General features: G+C 43.9%; 1 protein-coding gene across 1 annotated transcript in view; it reads left to right on the plus strand.

The window, feature by feature from the left end:
• The window catches only part of COL22A1 (collagen, type XXII, alpha 1), a 219,796-nt gene that overhangs the window by 58,341 nt on the left and 146,999 nt on the right, over window positions 1-14,456 (plus strand). Inside the window, exon 4 of the mRNA XM_009888174.1 lies at window positions 3,135-3,246. Coding sequence (XP_009886476.1) covers window positions 3,135-3,246 — 112 coding nt within the window. The remainder of the gene's footprint in view (window positions 1-3,134; window positions 3,247-14,456) is intronic.

Genomic DNA, 14,456 nt, shown 5'->3' on the forward strand with positions numbered 1-14,456 from the left:
TTTCCCTAGAAGTGCCTGTAATCTTTCCCTCTCTGTGCCTAACTGAATGAGAGTCTCTGTTATTACCCTATATAGAGAGATGACATTTAGCCAGATGAACCCCATGTGAAGTGCTCTGTAAACATGAATTAGTTTGTTTCATAGCTCCCTCTAAGGAAAGTGGAGGCAATATCTCAATTTGACACAGAGCAAATTAATAATGTGATTAAAACAAACCCATTTGTTGGTTTTGAGTGTGGAATCTGACACATCTAGTGCTTAACTTTCCCGTGGACCTACATGACATTTTTCAAAGAATAACCCTTATTCATTCTTTAATGAAAAATATATCAAGAAACTTGCGATTTGCTGATCCATAGCCTGAATAAGAAAAATCTTATTATGATTTACCTGTGTGCTTTATTCAATCCTGAACGCAAATGAGAGTCTAAGTTATGAGCGTGACTTATTTTCCTTACTGCAAGTTCTGCTTGCAAAATAGTCTTAATAACCTTCTGTATGTTTCATGGTGTTGTTTGGGCTCTCTAAACTGCATGTTGTTTGGAAATCTCAGAAAAAAAAAGAAGTTTGATTAAATCTGACTCTTTAACTTGTTTCCCTTGGAAAAGCATACTGCTTTGCGCACCCTCACAGTTACTCATGATGTGAACACTAGCTTGAGTTGTCAGGGAAAGATGAAAGCAAGTTTGGGTCTGAGCTAATAATGGGAAAACCTATCAAGAAGTTCTTGTCTCTGTATCTTGCACTTGTGTATTTTGAGCACGGGAGCTCTATGAGCTCCATGAGATGAGCAGTACTCCACAGCTTGAGGATTCCGGTGACTTAACATTATGAGCTCACTTGGGTAACCTTTCAGCCTTCACCATTCACAGCTCAGCTGCTGTGAAGGGTTGACAATTTCCCTTGCCAGTCAGTGTGGTCTCTTCTTAACAGCAACACTCAAATTTGCTTCCTCACATTTCTGTGGTTGGTGTAGATGAAGGATATGTACTGCATGGTGAAATGAGCTACGGGAGGGTTTATATGGACAGGTCGTACTGGTTTTTATGTGATAGCTGGAAGGGAGCTCTCATGTTCTGGTAGGGTCTATTTGCTGTGATTTATAGCTGCAATCGTGGCTGATTACAGTATGTCAGAACAGTGTATCACTGGACTTGTTGCAGAGGTGATTATGAGGTGGAGCCATGAGGCCCTGGAGCACCTTAACTGCCATATTTGCCCTCCTGAATGTCCAGTAATAGGCGAAAATAGAGTGGACAGGAGGGAAATGCTGTTGACAGCCAGGAAAGTTAGTGTAATAGAAAAGGCCTCAACTTGTCACCAGGCAACCAGTTCTGTCGTTGCAAACAATTAAGATTACATTTCCTCAGAAAAAGCTATTTCTTTTGAAAAAGCTTCATGATAGAAGCTTTATGTTTTATTTGCTGTCTACTGTCACATCTTGATTTGCCTTTGGACTGGCCCACACAGACTTTTTTGCACCTATTTATTCCTTTAAATTTGAAGTGTAGTATCATTAGGTGGGTGCCTTTTCCTATTGCAGCTGTGTTCAAGCCCTGCAGTGGCTTTCAGCCTGTGGGTTGTGAAAGGTTGGCAAGGGCAGTTAAGAAACCTAAGAAACTTTGGGCTTAAACTCACTACACAAAAACGTTTATCTATCCTATAAAGGTTTTAGGAGCTCACTAACTGAACAAAGTCGAAAGCACCGCCATAGGTTAAAATCAATTTATCAAAATAAGCTGCTATAATATCACCAGTTTTGTGTGCTGGAATTACAGCCACAGGAGTTAATTTGTGTAATTGTGCATTTGTGAGGCGGGGAACAGCCCAAAGAAAAGGAAAACACAGGTTCTCTGCTCAGCCACTCTCAACCTGGCTTTTACAGTGTTGTTGCCTCTAACTCCACAGTCTGTCTGGTTCTGGGAGCAGCTATTAGTTTGGATGTGCATCCTGTGGAGCCAGTTTGGACCAAAAAGTGTGATGGTTGCATCCACATAGTACTGTGCCTCTGGGAAATGAATGCATTCAGGAGCATGGCACAATTGTGGGGTTTAGCAGCTGGGACTTCATATCACAAAAGCATGGGTTTGTTGCGGCTGGAGCTGCGTAGACCCACGTGTGTGGTTTATGCTTGAGCTAATAAGCTTTGTCACAACAATTTCAGAATTTTTACACAAATGTCTGCAATCAAGATTAATAGCTTATGATAATAATGAGTTGATTGGACTAAGACTAAGTCATATTAAAATGACATCAAAAGTGTATGTAGTCAAGTGTCTTGGACTAGTGGTTTTCAATAAAGACATGGACCTGTTGGAGCAGGTCCAGAGGAGCGCCAGAAAAATGATCAGAGGGCTGGAGCGCCTCTTCTGTGAAGACAGGCTGAGAGAGTTGGTGTTTTTCAGCCTGGAGAAGAGAAGGCTCCGGGGAGACCTTATAGTGGCCTTTCAATATATAAAAGGGGCTTACAAGAAAGACAGAGGAAGACTTTTTACCAAGGCCTGTAGTGACAGGACAAGGGGCAACAGTTTTCATCCAAAAGAGAGTAGATTTAGATTGGAGATAAGGAAAAGTTTTTTTACAATGAGGGTTGTAAGACACTCGCCCAGGTTTCCCAGAGAAGTTGTGGCTACCCCATCCCGGGATGTGTTCAAGGCCAGGTTGGACAGGGCTTTGAGCAGCCTGGTCTAGCTGGAGGTGTCCCTGCCCACGGCAGGGGGGGTGGAATCAATGATCTTTAAAGTCCCTTCCAACCCAAACCATTCTATGATTCTATGGTTCTATGATTCTATAAATAAGTATTTCAGTGCAGCTGTGCATTTTTCTACTTAGGGATTAATGAATTATACAGCATTTTCAGGGTGTTGTGATAATGCAAGCAGTAACTATTGAGTTCTGGAGAACTCAGTTCTAAACTCTCCATAACTTTTTACAGTTTGAATTTATGCTTGTTTTTGAGTTTTTGGACTAAGCAGATTACACCATGTCAGAATTTTGTTCTGGCTCTTCCTGACAAGAACAAGATTAATCTCTGAAGTGCTGTGTTTGTGGGCTATGAGAACTACCTAAGTGCAGTTAGAGGCATGTTCCATTGTCTAATCAATGTCTCGTATTTACACTTCTGTTATGGACAGGATTTGATCTGATGGATTCATTCAGTGTGAAACAGATTTTTGGAATGAAAGAAAATGTAATTCAGAGTGCTTATGTACGACTCGGAAGCTTCCCTGTTGTTCAGAAAACTGAGTGAGTACCCTGTTTTTCACTTTATTTTCATCTGAGCCTCTGCTTTACATTATTTGGTTCCTCTAGGTTAACCTTGTAGTAGTTATCTAGTAGCTGCACAGATATTACGGCTTTGATCAGCTCTTTCACTTCTGCTGGCACAGAATTTATATAATGTGGTTAGGATCCTCTGCACCACCTACAGCCTCCATCCTCATAGAGCATGAGCTAGTTTTGGTGTATCTCAATGATTGTGAGAAACAGTACCAAGAAATTCACAGAAAAACTTAAGACTTAGTAAATAGCTTCTGAAAGGAATATTTTGTAGCACTCCCATTGAGGTATATATTTGCTAATCACAAGAGACCAGTCCCTAGTAGATGTTGTTATCAGTTAGCTAATGTGAATTTCGGCCTCCTAAAAGAATGAGTAATTTTTAATCCTGTGTCAACATGGATTCGGTCCTTGGAGCCTTTTATGACCTGAGGCTGCCAGTTGTGTCGGAGTCTATCAGAATGGTTTCTCTTCAGGTTGTCATTTGAGTCCTGCGAGCATTAGCCTTGAAAAGAGTGAGTGCATAATTCCGCTGAGTAACCATGAGCCGTAGACTGAATTGTCATCATTAACATTTTTGCAGTAAATTTCTCTGTGCTGGTTTGAACTTCAGCTTAAAAAATCGATAGTAATTCTTTTCCTTCTTATGGATAAGGGCTGTTATTTTTTATTCTGGTTTAGCTCTTTTACTCAGCTCACTGCATCTTTGAGATTGTCCTGTGACTTAGATTTGCTTGATTTCTCAATGTTTTTTTCATCCTGGAGCCAACCTGGATTGATTTGCCCTTCTTCCCTGCCCCTTTTTCTCCATATAAAAACACAGTCTTAAAAAAAAAAATAATAAAAAAATAAAAGTACAAATATGCTACACTGAAAGGAAAACTGTTTGCTCTAAAGTGCAAACACACTACCAAGTCTCAGGGTAAGTAAATTCATGATCTTGGACAAGGCCAGACAGCTAATGCCTCCTGGTCTTGATAAGTAGTATATACATTACTGGTGGGTGTGGGGAGGGGAATAAACCTATTTTGTTTGGCTCACAGCAGTCTCTGGGTGGAATCTCTATGTGCTGCGGCTTGTAACAGCTAGTGGTAGTATGCTTTAACGCTGTAAAGCATTACCACCAAGACTACGTTGTAAGAAGCCTTTGAAGTGACGAAGTCCAGTTTGTACTTAAGAAATTCTGGGAATGATGATCTACTGAATCTGAGCTTTGGGTGATACAATGACAAACAGCACTAATGCAGTCCTGGAGTGTCTAAGCAGGAACTGTCAAGTATCATCTGACTATCTTCATATCAGACAACTCAATCACCGCTGCTGGGATGCTATGTCCAGTTTTCGTCTCCATAATTCAGTAGACAGGAATGGAGTGAATGAAAGTTTAAATAACTGGGAAACTAATAGTGAGAAATTCAAGTGCAGTGTAATCAGGTAAAATTCAGACAGTGGTTAAAAACTGAGGTTATCGCTCTCTGTAAGAACCTCTGGGGAAGCAAAGTTTAGTAAAGGGTCTCTGGTGCTAAGGATAGTGGTAGACTGCAAGTCAGTGGATACCTGTTAACAACATCAAAAAACAGCGTTGAAGAAAAGCACGCTTTTAACAATGAACATAATTAATCATAGAATCATAAAATACCAGGTTGGAAGGAACATCAAGGATCATCTGGTCCAACCTTTCTTGGCAAAAGCATGGTCTAGACAATATGGCCCAGTACCCTGTCCAGCTGAATCTTAAAAGTGTCCAATGATGGGGAATCCACCACTTCCCTGGGGAGATTATTCCAACGGCTGATTCCTCTCATTGTGAAAAATTTTCCTCTTGTGTCCAATCGGAATGTCCCCAGGAGTAACTTGTACCTGTTACCCCTCCTCTTTTCCATGTGACTCCTTATAAAAAGGGAGTCTCCATCTTCTCTGTAGCCACCTTTAAATACTGGAACATGGTGACAGGGTCTTCCCTAAGCCTTCCTTTCTCAAGGCTGAACAAACCCAGTTCTCTCAGCCTTTCCTCATATGACAGGCTTCCCAGCCCTTTGATCATCCTGATGGCCTTTCTCTGGGTCCTCTACAGCCTGTCCAGATCTTTTTTGTATAGGGGGGACCAAAATTGAACACAATATTCCAGATGTGTCCTGACCAGCGCTGAGTAGAGTGGGAGCTCCACTGAACTGAGTAGAGTCCCAGCTCCACTGGAACAAGTTAGCAGAGTTTACAGAGATTTGTCCATTTTCATTCCTTTTTCAAATTCAGAGGAAGGAATTTCATTCTTCAAAGGAAGACTAAGGAAAATGTGGACCGACGTAGGAAGGAAATGGGAGATCTGGTCACCCAGGACATGGAGAAGGCTGAGATACTCAATGACTTCGTCGCCTCGGTCTTCACTGGAAAGACCTCTAACCACACTGCCCAAGTTGCAGAAAGGAAAGGCAGGGACTGGGAGAATGAAGAACCGCCCACTGTAGGAGAAGACCAGGTTCAAGACCATATGAGAAACCTGAAGGTGCACAAGTCCACAGGACCTGATGAGATACATCCATGGGTCCTGTAGGAACTGGCAGATGAAGTTGTCGAGCCACTATCCATCATATTTGAGAAGTCATGGCAGTCTGGTGAAGTTTCCACTGACTGGAAAAGTGAAAACATGACCCCTATTTAAAAAGGGTAAAAAAGAAGACCTGGGGAACTACAGTCTGGTCAGTCTCACCTCTGTACCCAGCAAGATTATGGAGCAGATCCTCCTGGAAACTCTGCTGAGGCACATGGAAAATAAGGAGGTGATTGCTGACAGCCAACACGGCTTCACTAAGGGCAAATTGTGCCAGACAAATTTGGTAGCCTTCTACGACTGAGTTATGGTGTTGGTGGATGAGTGGAGATCAGCAGATGTCATCTACCTGGACTCGTGTGAAGCATTTGACACCATTCCACATGACATCCTGGTATCTAAATTGGAGACATGGATTTGACCAGTGGACCACTGGGTGGATAAGGAAGTGGCTGGATGGTTGCACTCAAAGAGTGGTGGTCAATGGCTCCTTGTCCAAGTGGCTAGTAGTGACAAGTAGTGTTCCTCATGGGTTGGTACTGGGACCTGTACTATTTAACATCTTTGTTGGTGACATGGATGTTGGGATGGAGTGCACACTCAGCAAGTTTGCCGATGACACCAAGCTGTGTGGAGAGGTCTATACACTGTAGGGAAGGGATGCCATCTAGGGGGACTTGGACAGGCTTGAGAGGTGAGCCTGTGTGAACCTCATGAACTTTAACAAGGCCAAATGCAATGTCCTGCACATGGGCCAGGGCAATCCCATGCACAAATACAGGCTGGGTGGAGAGTGGATTGAGAGCAGCCCTGAGGAGAAGGACTTGGGAGCGCAGGTTGATGAGAAACTCAACATGAGCCGTCATTGTGCACTCGCAGCCCAGAAGGCCAACTGTATCCTGGGCTGCATCAAAAGAACTGTGGCCATCAGGTCAAGGAAGGTGATTCTGCCCCTCTACTCAGCTCTGGTGAGGCCCCACTTGGAGTACTGCGTCCAGGTCTGGAGCCCTCAGCACAGGAAAGACATGGACCTGTGGGACCGTGTCCAGAGGAGAGCCACGGAGATGATCAGAGGGCTGGAACACCTCTCCTATGAGGAGAGGCTGAGAGAGTTGGGGTTGTTCAGCCTGGAGAAGAGAATACTCTGGGGAGACCTTATTGCAGCCTTCCAGTGTCTGAAGGGTGCCAACAAGAAGGCTAGAGAGGGACTTTTTACAAGGGCATGTAGTGATAGGACAAGGGGTAATGGCTTCAAACTGGAAGAGGGGAGATTTAGAATAGATATTAGAAAAAAAAAAATCACTATGAAGGTGGTGAGGCACTGGAGAAAGTTGCCCAGGGAAGTTGTGGCTGCCCCATGCCTGGAGGTGTTCAAGGCCAGGCTGGGTGGGGAATTGAGCAACCTGGTCTACTGGGACGTGTCCCTGCCCATGGCAGGGAGGTTGGAACTGGGTGATCTTTAAGGTCCCTTCGAACCTAAACCATTTGATGATTCTAAATTAAGGGTTGCAGTACTTCGTTGTTGTTTCAGTTGTTTTCCAAGAAAGGCTGATGGAGTGAAGCCAGACCAACCAGCAATGATGACTTTCCTTCTGCTCAGATTGGACCCATTTTTTTTTGTTGTTGTTGTTTTTAAACTAAGTAGAGTATTTTATAGCCCAGGACAATTAGAAGTAAAACATTCTAATTAGCAGATGGAAATCACTAAGCTTCCTTTTGAATGATTAACTGAAACATGGAATTAAAGAACTTTTGCATTTTCAGCCTTTTTGTATTTTAACCTCCATACTAATGTGATTTGGGAATGAACCCAAATGGATATATCACCATAGAAGGTGTCTGCATGTTTGGTTCATTTTAGCCTTCGGATGTCAGGATTGTGAGATGGTGCATATAGGGTCATTGCTCACAGAAAATGCAATCTTGTAAACCTGCACAGAAATGATAACTGGAATAATAAACAAAACAAAAACATCTGTCCTGTCTTGCAGATAACCTCAAGCAATGTTTAACAACTGATAGCAACATCTCATAATTAGATACAAAATCATTAACTGAGTAATATACGTAATTCACTTTATTATCTGCTTAAAGGATTTGTATCCTTTTATATAAGCACTAGTACTTCTACAAAGTGCCGGCTTAGCTGCCTGGGAAGTGCACACATTCATCTTCTGATCTGGAGCCTACAACTGAACTTTCTTCCCATTTGTGATGATGAGGCATCCTGTGATGGTTCTGTGAACAAGCAAGCACAACAGCCAGGAAAGTGGCCACAATCAATGTACTGGTCGCTGAGGGACTTACATGTCTCTCTAGCTGGCTGAGGGTTAGTCCCTAAATCTGGCTGGTGCTTCTCCCTCAGGTAACTGGAGCTGTCCTACTGTTTGCTTATGGCTCCTCAATTGGTCTTCTGGCCAAAGCTGTGCCCCAGTTTTCTGGTTTTGGGAACTCAGGCTTCTTTCTCATTACTGTTCTCTTGCCTAATGCCAAGCTTCTGGCTTACTATCCTGTTCCGTTCTCCATTTATTTCTCCTAGTTCTTACTCCAGAGCCTTGTTCCTGCCATGTCCATCCCTCAATTTCCTCTTGCCTGATCTGGTTCCAGCCTGGCTTGGTCTTCATCCCAGCTGCCACCCCACAGACCTTCCTGATGCTTGGATTAGCTTCTAGTCATGATCTGTTTGTTCTTCATATTGGAACAGTGTTGTCTCCCCCAGGTTCTGAGTCTTGGGTTTCTGGGGGCATATATTTTTCTAGAGACTTTGGCTACTGACATCAACTTTGACTTCAGTTACCTGGCTTGGGTTTCTCCATGAGCTTTTGCCCTGGTCTCATCATTTGTTCTGCTCCACAGAGAATAAAATTCTACCCAAAGATACCAAGACCTCCTACGCTAAACATGAAACCTGTTCAATGCTTCCTCGTTCCTCACTTCTTCTCAAACATACATTTCATGTGAAGAAAGGCTGAGACAAATAAGATTCTTCAGCTTGGAGAAGAAAAGGTTCAGGGGAGATCTTATCCATGTATGTAAATACCTGACTGGGAGGAAACAAAGAAGATGGAGCCAGACTCTTCTTGGTGGTATCCAGTGACAGGACAAGAAGGAATAAGAACAAATTAAAAACACGGAATTCAATCTGAACACAAAAAAATCGCTTCTTGAGACTAGATGATCTCAAGAGGTCCCTTCCACCCTTAATGATGAAACACAGGAAGAACCTAGGGAGGTGGTATCTATTCTATCACTGAGGTTTCTGAAGTAAAGGCCAAAGAAATGTCTGCTAAGGGTGTATGAGTGGGGTTGATTCTGTGTTGTGAAAATGCTTCTACAGCACTTTCTTTCAATTTTTCCTTTTTTTTTCTTCCTTCTCTTTGCTTTTCCTGTCTTTCTAAGAGCTGCTGGTGATGTGATGCATATGGACATGAACCAGTTTTCTCCAGCCTTGGTTCAGACATGAAAACCACTAATAGTCAATGAGTTACATTGAGTATTAGTGTGTTTTAGCTCTTTTAGAAGTGGTCAAATTTCCCAAATACATTAATTATGTCCTTCCTCACCAAATGTGGACACCCTGTTAATTGTTGTCACATTCAGTGTCTAAAATGAGAATTGATACTCTTATTTTTCTTCATTGTTATTATCACAGATGTAGGGTCTTGTGCTGATTGTCACAGATGTAGGCTCTTATGCTAAACAAAAGCGTGTAAGAAGGAGGCTATGTCATGAAAATGGGCAACAGCTAAGAGAATCTCCTGCCCAGTCTTTATAATTTTTTCTTTGTAGAAGTTGTGATTCACCTGACCTTGAAGTTGGGCTAATTAACTCTTAGACTAACCTGCAGCACCAGGGGATTCTCTTGTCTTGGAGTTTTATAATGGCCTCTTCTGCAATCCATCCTGTTGTCAGAATTATAGACCAAGGAGCTGGCAGAGTGCTCCCTGTAGGTACCAGGCATCCAGCAAAGCTCCGTAATATGGATCATCAGTTCAATTCAGCCTTGGGTGAAAGAAAAAAATAAAACATTTCTAAGGACAGCAATTCCTGCCCTTGGATTCCTAAGTAAAGCTGAGCTTCTAGATGGAGATCACTTTTTATCGAGGAAATAAATGAAAACTCATAAACAGAGTTTTTGTTATTGCAGTAATGCATCTCTTTAAAGATGCAGGGGCCAAGGACTTCAGAAAGAGCTTTTATCATATCTTCAGAGAAATAAGAGTTTCTTTAGATTTCCTTTTGGCACGAAGCCTTTTTCTGCTGGGAACTTGCAGCCATTTCTTTGGCACCCTTAAAAATCAGCTGAGAGTGACAGGTAATGGGTCATTATAGCTTTCTATCAGTTTAAATCTACCTGATGGGCCATTTGTCAGCCTCTGTGTGATGAGGTGTGGCCAGACTCACAAGGATATTTAGGTACCTAACTCCTAGTTATTTCTGTGGCATTAAGCATCTGAAAACCCTTTTTGAATTCAAGCTCACAGAATCACAGAATCACAGAATCGTTAGGGTTGGAAGGGACCTCTGGAGATCATCTAGTCCAACCCCCCTGCCAGAGCAGGGTCACCTACAGCATGTTGCATAGGACAGTGTCCAGGCGGGTTTTGAATGTCTCCAGAGTGGGAGACTCCACAACCTCTCTGGGCAGCCTGTTCCAGTGCTCCACTACCCTCAAAGTAAAGAAGTTCCTTCTCATGTTAAGATGGAACTTCCTATGTTCAAGTTTATGCCCATTACCCCTTGTCCTATCACTGGGCGCCACTGAAAAAAGACTGCTCCCATCCCCCTGGCATCCTCCCATTAAGTATTTGTAAGTATTAATAAGATCCCCCCTCAATCTTCTTTTCTCTAGACTAAAGAGACCCAAGTCCCTCAGCCTTTCCTCATAAGAAAGATGTTCCAATCCCCTAATCATCTTCGTTGCCCTTTGCTGGACCCTCTCCAGCAGTTCCCTGTCTTTCTTGAACTGGGGACCCCAGAACTGCAGAGTAGAGGGGGAGGATGACCTCCCTCGACCTGCTGGCCACACTCTTCTTGATGCACCCCAGGATGCCATTCGCCTTCTTGGCCGCCAGGGCACATTGCTGGCTCATGGTCATCCTGTTGTCCACCAGGACTCCCAGGTCCCTCTCCACAGAGCTGCTCTCCAGGAGGTCAGCCCCCAACCTGTACTGGTGCATGGGGTTATTCCTCCCCAGGTGCAGTACCCTACACTTACCCTTGTTGAACTTCATAAGGTTTCTTTCTGCCCAACTCTCCAGCCTGGCGAGGTCACGCTGTAAGGCAGCACAGCCTTCTGGCGTGTCAGCCACTCCTCCCAGTTTTGTGTCATCAGCAAACTTGCTGATGGTACACTCTATCCCTTCATCCAGATCATTGATGAATATGTTGAACAAAACTGGGCCCAGTACTGACCCCTGAGGGACACCACTTGTTACTAACCTCCAACTAGACTCTGCGCCACTAACCACAACCCTCTGAGCTCTATCTGTGAGCCAGTTCTCAATCCACCTCACCGTCCATTCATCTAAGCCACACTTCCTAAGCTTTCCTGTGAGGATGATGTGGGAGACAGTGTCGAAAGCCTTGCCAAAGTCAAGGTAGACAACATCCACTGCCCTCCCCTCATCCACCCATCTAGTTACTTTGTCATAGAAGGCTATCAGATTAGTCAGACATGACTTCCCCTTGGTGAATCCATGTTGACTACTTCTGATAATCTTCTTTTCATCCAGGTGCTTTGAGATGACTCCCAGAACAAGCTGCTCCATCATCTTCCCAGGGATGGAGGTGAGGCTGACCGGCCTGTAGTTTCCCGGGTCATCCTTCCTGCCCTTTTTGAAGACTGGAGTGACATTGGCTATCCTCCAGTCCTCAGGCACCTCACCTGTCCTCCAGGACCTTTCAAAGATAATGGAGAGAGGCCCAGCAATGACTTCCCCCAGCTCCCTCAGCACCCGAGGGTGCATCCCATCAGGCCCCATGGATTTATGTATATCCAATTTATCTAACTGATCTTTAACGTGCTCCTTGTCAACCAAGGGATAGTCTTGTTTCCCCCAGACTTTCTCTGTTACCTGCAAAGTCGGGGTCTCACAAGGACTGGCCCGAACAGTGAAGACAGAAGCAAAGAAGGCATTTAGCAACTCCGCCTTCTCTGCATCATCCGTCACCACAGCACCTGTCTCATTCAACAACGGGCCCACATTTTCCCTAGTTTTCCTTTTGTCTCCTATATACTTAAAGAAACCCTTCCTGTTGGCCTTGACATCCCTCGCCAGGTTCAATTCCAAGGCTGCCTTGGCTTTCCTTGTTTCCTCCCTGCATACCCTGACAGCATTCTTGTATTCCTCCCAAGCAGTCAGCCCCTTCTTCCACCTATTGTAAACTCCCTTCTTCCACCTGAGCTTTTTCAGAAGGTCCCTGCTCAGCCATGCAGGTCTCCTTCTCCCCTTGCCTGATTTCTTTCTCTTTAGGATGCACTGATCCTGAGCTTGGAGGAGGTGACGCTTAAATAGCAGCCAGCTCTCTAGAGCCCCCTTACCCTCTAGAGCCCTTTCCCATGGGATTTGCCCAAGCAATTCTTTGAAACAATCAAATTTAGCCCTCCTGAAGTTTAGAGTTTCAACTCTACTTGTCATTTTGTCTATTCTACACTTAATCCTGAACTCTATCTTCTCATGATCGCTGCAGCCCAGTCTACCCCCAACCTTTACATCCTCCACCAGTCCCTCTTTGTTTGTGAGTATCAGGTCCAGTAAAGCACCTCTCCTTGTAGGCTCCTCCACCACCTGAGTCAAAAAGTTGTCATCAATGCACTGGAGGAACCTCGCATGGTGATATTCCTGTTCCCAGCTGAGAGGTATCTTAGCACAGAGGCCAGGCTCTTCCAGATTTGGTTGCAGGCTGTCAGGCCAAGGCTCATTGTGATATCTTGGGGGATTAATTTCCACCACATGCTCCTATACCTCCCTGCTCATCAAAGCAGTGATGCCCCAGTCAGTCTTTCATTTGTACTTGGAACGTTGCACACCTCCATATGCAGAGTGGAAAAGCCATTAGGGAAAGGCAGCATTGAAAGCATGTGTTCTGCTGCTGTTCATGTCATGATATCAAATGTGCCATGGATCAGCAAGAGAGCAAATCCCTCCCAGAGCTGTAACTCCGCTACCTTATGCCACTGCTGGATTAACTGTTTTCTCTGCTTGCTTTTCATTCAGTAGGAGGCTGGAGTTGGTGGTGGGCTGTAGCTAAGAGAGTCATTCAATACTCTGTGTTGGGCACTGTGTGTGCCCAAAATGTGAGTCAGAATCCTAAAGGGTGGGACACAGAGGGAACTCCTTAAACTCAGTTGTGACAATAGGTGTGATTGTGAAGTTAGTGAGTGAAGGTAAATGCACTAAGCATGTATGTTGAAATTACAGAGTTTGAGGAGCTGAGCCACAAGAAAATGCTGCCCTGGGCAGCACTCGCATGTAGAAACATCCATGGTTTTTGTTCAAGAGGATGGAGCAATAAGCAACACCTTTTCAGCTATCAACATTGCCACCTTGCTGAAGTTTCCTGAAGGGGTCGATGTTAAAAGTTGAAACATGTGTCATCTTCTCTGACAAACTTGAACACAATGAGTGTACAAAGACATTTGACAGGAAATTTTCACTAAGACATGTCAATGGTGAAGGAGACCTGGTGGGGTGCCCTGTTGGGAGGGCTGATGTGACTGACACGACTCTCTCTTGCCAAACATCCGGCAGACTCTTTTAGTGGCTTTCAGTGCCCCAGTCATGAAAGTTGTATTCTCTATAGCAACTCTGCCACAAGAGTGACAAGCAACACACGTCTTGTTTTGTCATGAAGGGAGGGAGGGTCTGACTATTTTGTATGCCATGGGAGAGATGGGTGCAGGGATGAGGTGGATCTGTGACCAGGGAGGTCTAGTTTGTGAATAGGTAGTACCAAGAAGTGAGACAGCCTTGTCTGCTCTCCTAAAGGAATGATTTTGTAAAGGACCTACTGGGAACCTGGTTCAGTTTTCTCCTGTGCTGGAAGACTTCAGAGAGTGCCTGTGTCCCCAGTGGGAAATTCAAAGCACAGATTAAAAGATGACTGAGTATTTTGGCATTAGTAAAGACTGGCTTTCAATTTTTGCTGTAATTGCAAAACTAAGTGTTTTGGAATTTTTGAGGATTTTTGACTGAAACACTGTTAAGAGCCTCTAGTTTCATATGCCTTTGACTGTCCCAGTTTCTGCATAGTGATGGACTACAAATATTCCTTAAGAGAATCTGTCTTCATTGCTTTGCTCTTTAATAATTGCTGTCGTTGTGTTTTGTTTTCTAATGGGTGCTTATGCCTGACTGCTCAGATGTCCGGAAGCAAAGACATGATATTTAGGAAGGCCCTATTTAGGAATGATCAGAGGAGCAGTCTGGCTTGGGCATGAGGAACAATGAAGTTAACTGGGACTCTTCAGCTGGAAAAAGAGATGGCGTAGAGGCATTATAAACAAAGTTTGCAAAATCATGAATGACATAAAAAATAGAAAAAGAATAGGTTCATTGTGTTGTCCCTTATAAGAACTGAGCTAAGCCCTAAACAAAGAAGAGGAGGCTCATTATGCAGTGGGTAC

Source organism: Charadrius vociferus, unplaced genomic scaffold (assembly GCF_000708025.1).
Source record: "Charadrius vociferus isolate BGI_N301 unplaced genomic scaffold, ASM70802v2 scaffold276, whole genome shotgun sequence".
NCBI classification, from domain to species: Eukaryota; Metazoa; Chordata; class Aves; order Charadriiformes; family Charadriidae; genus Charadrius; species Charadrius vociferus.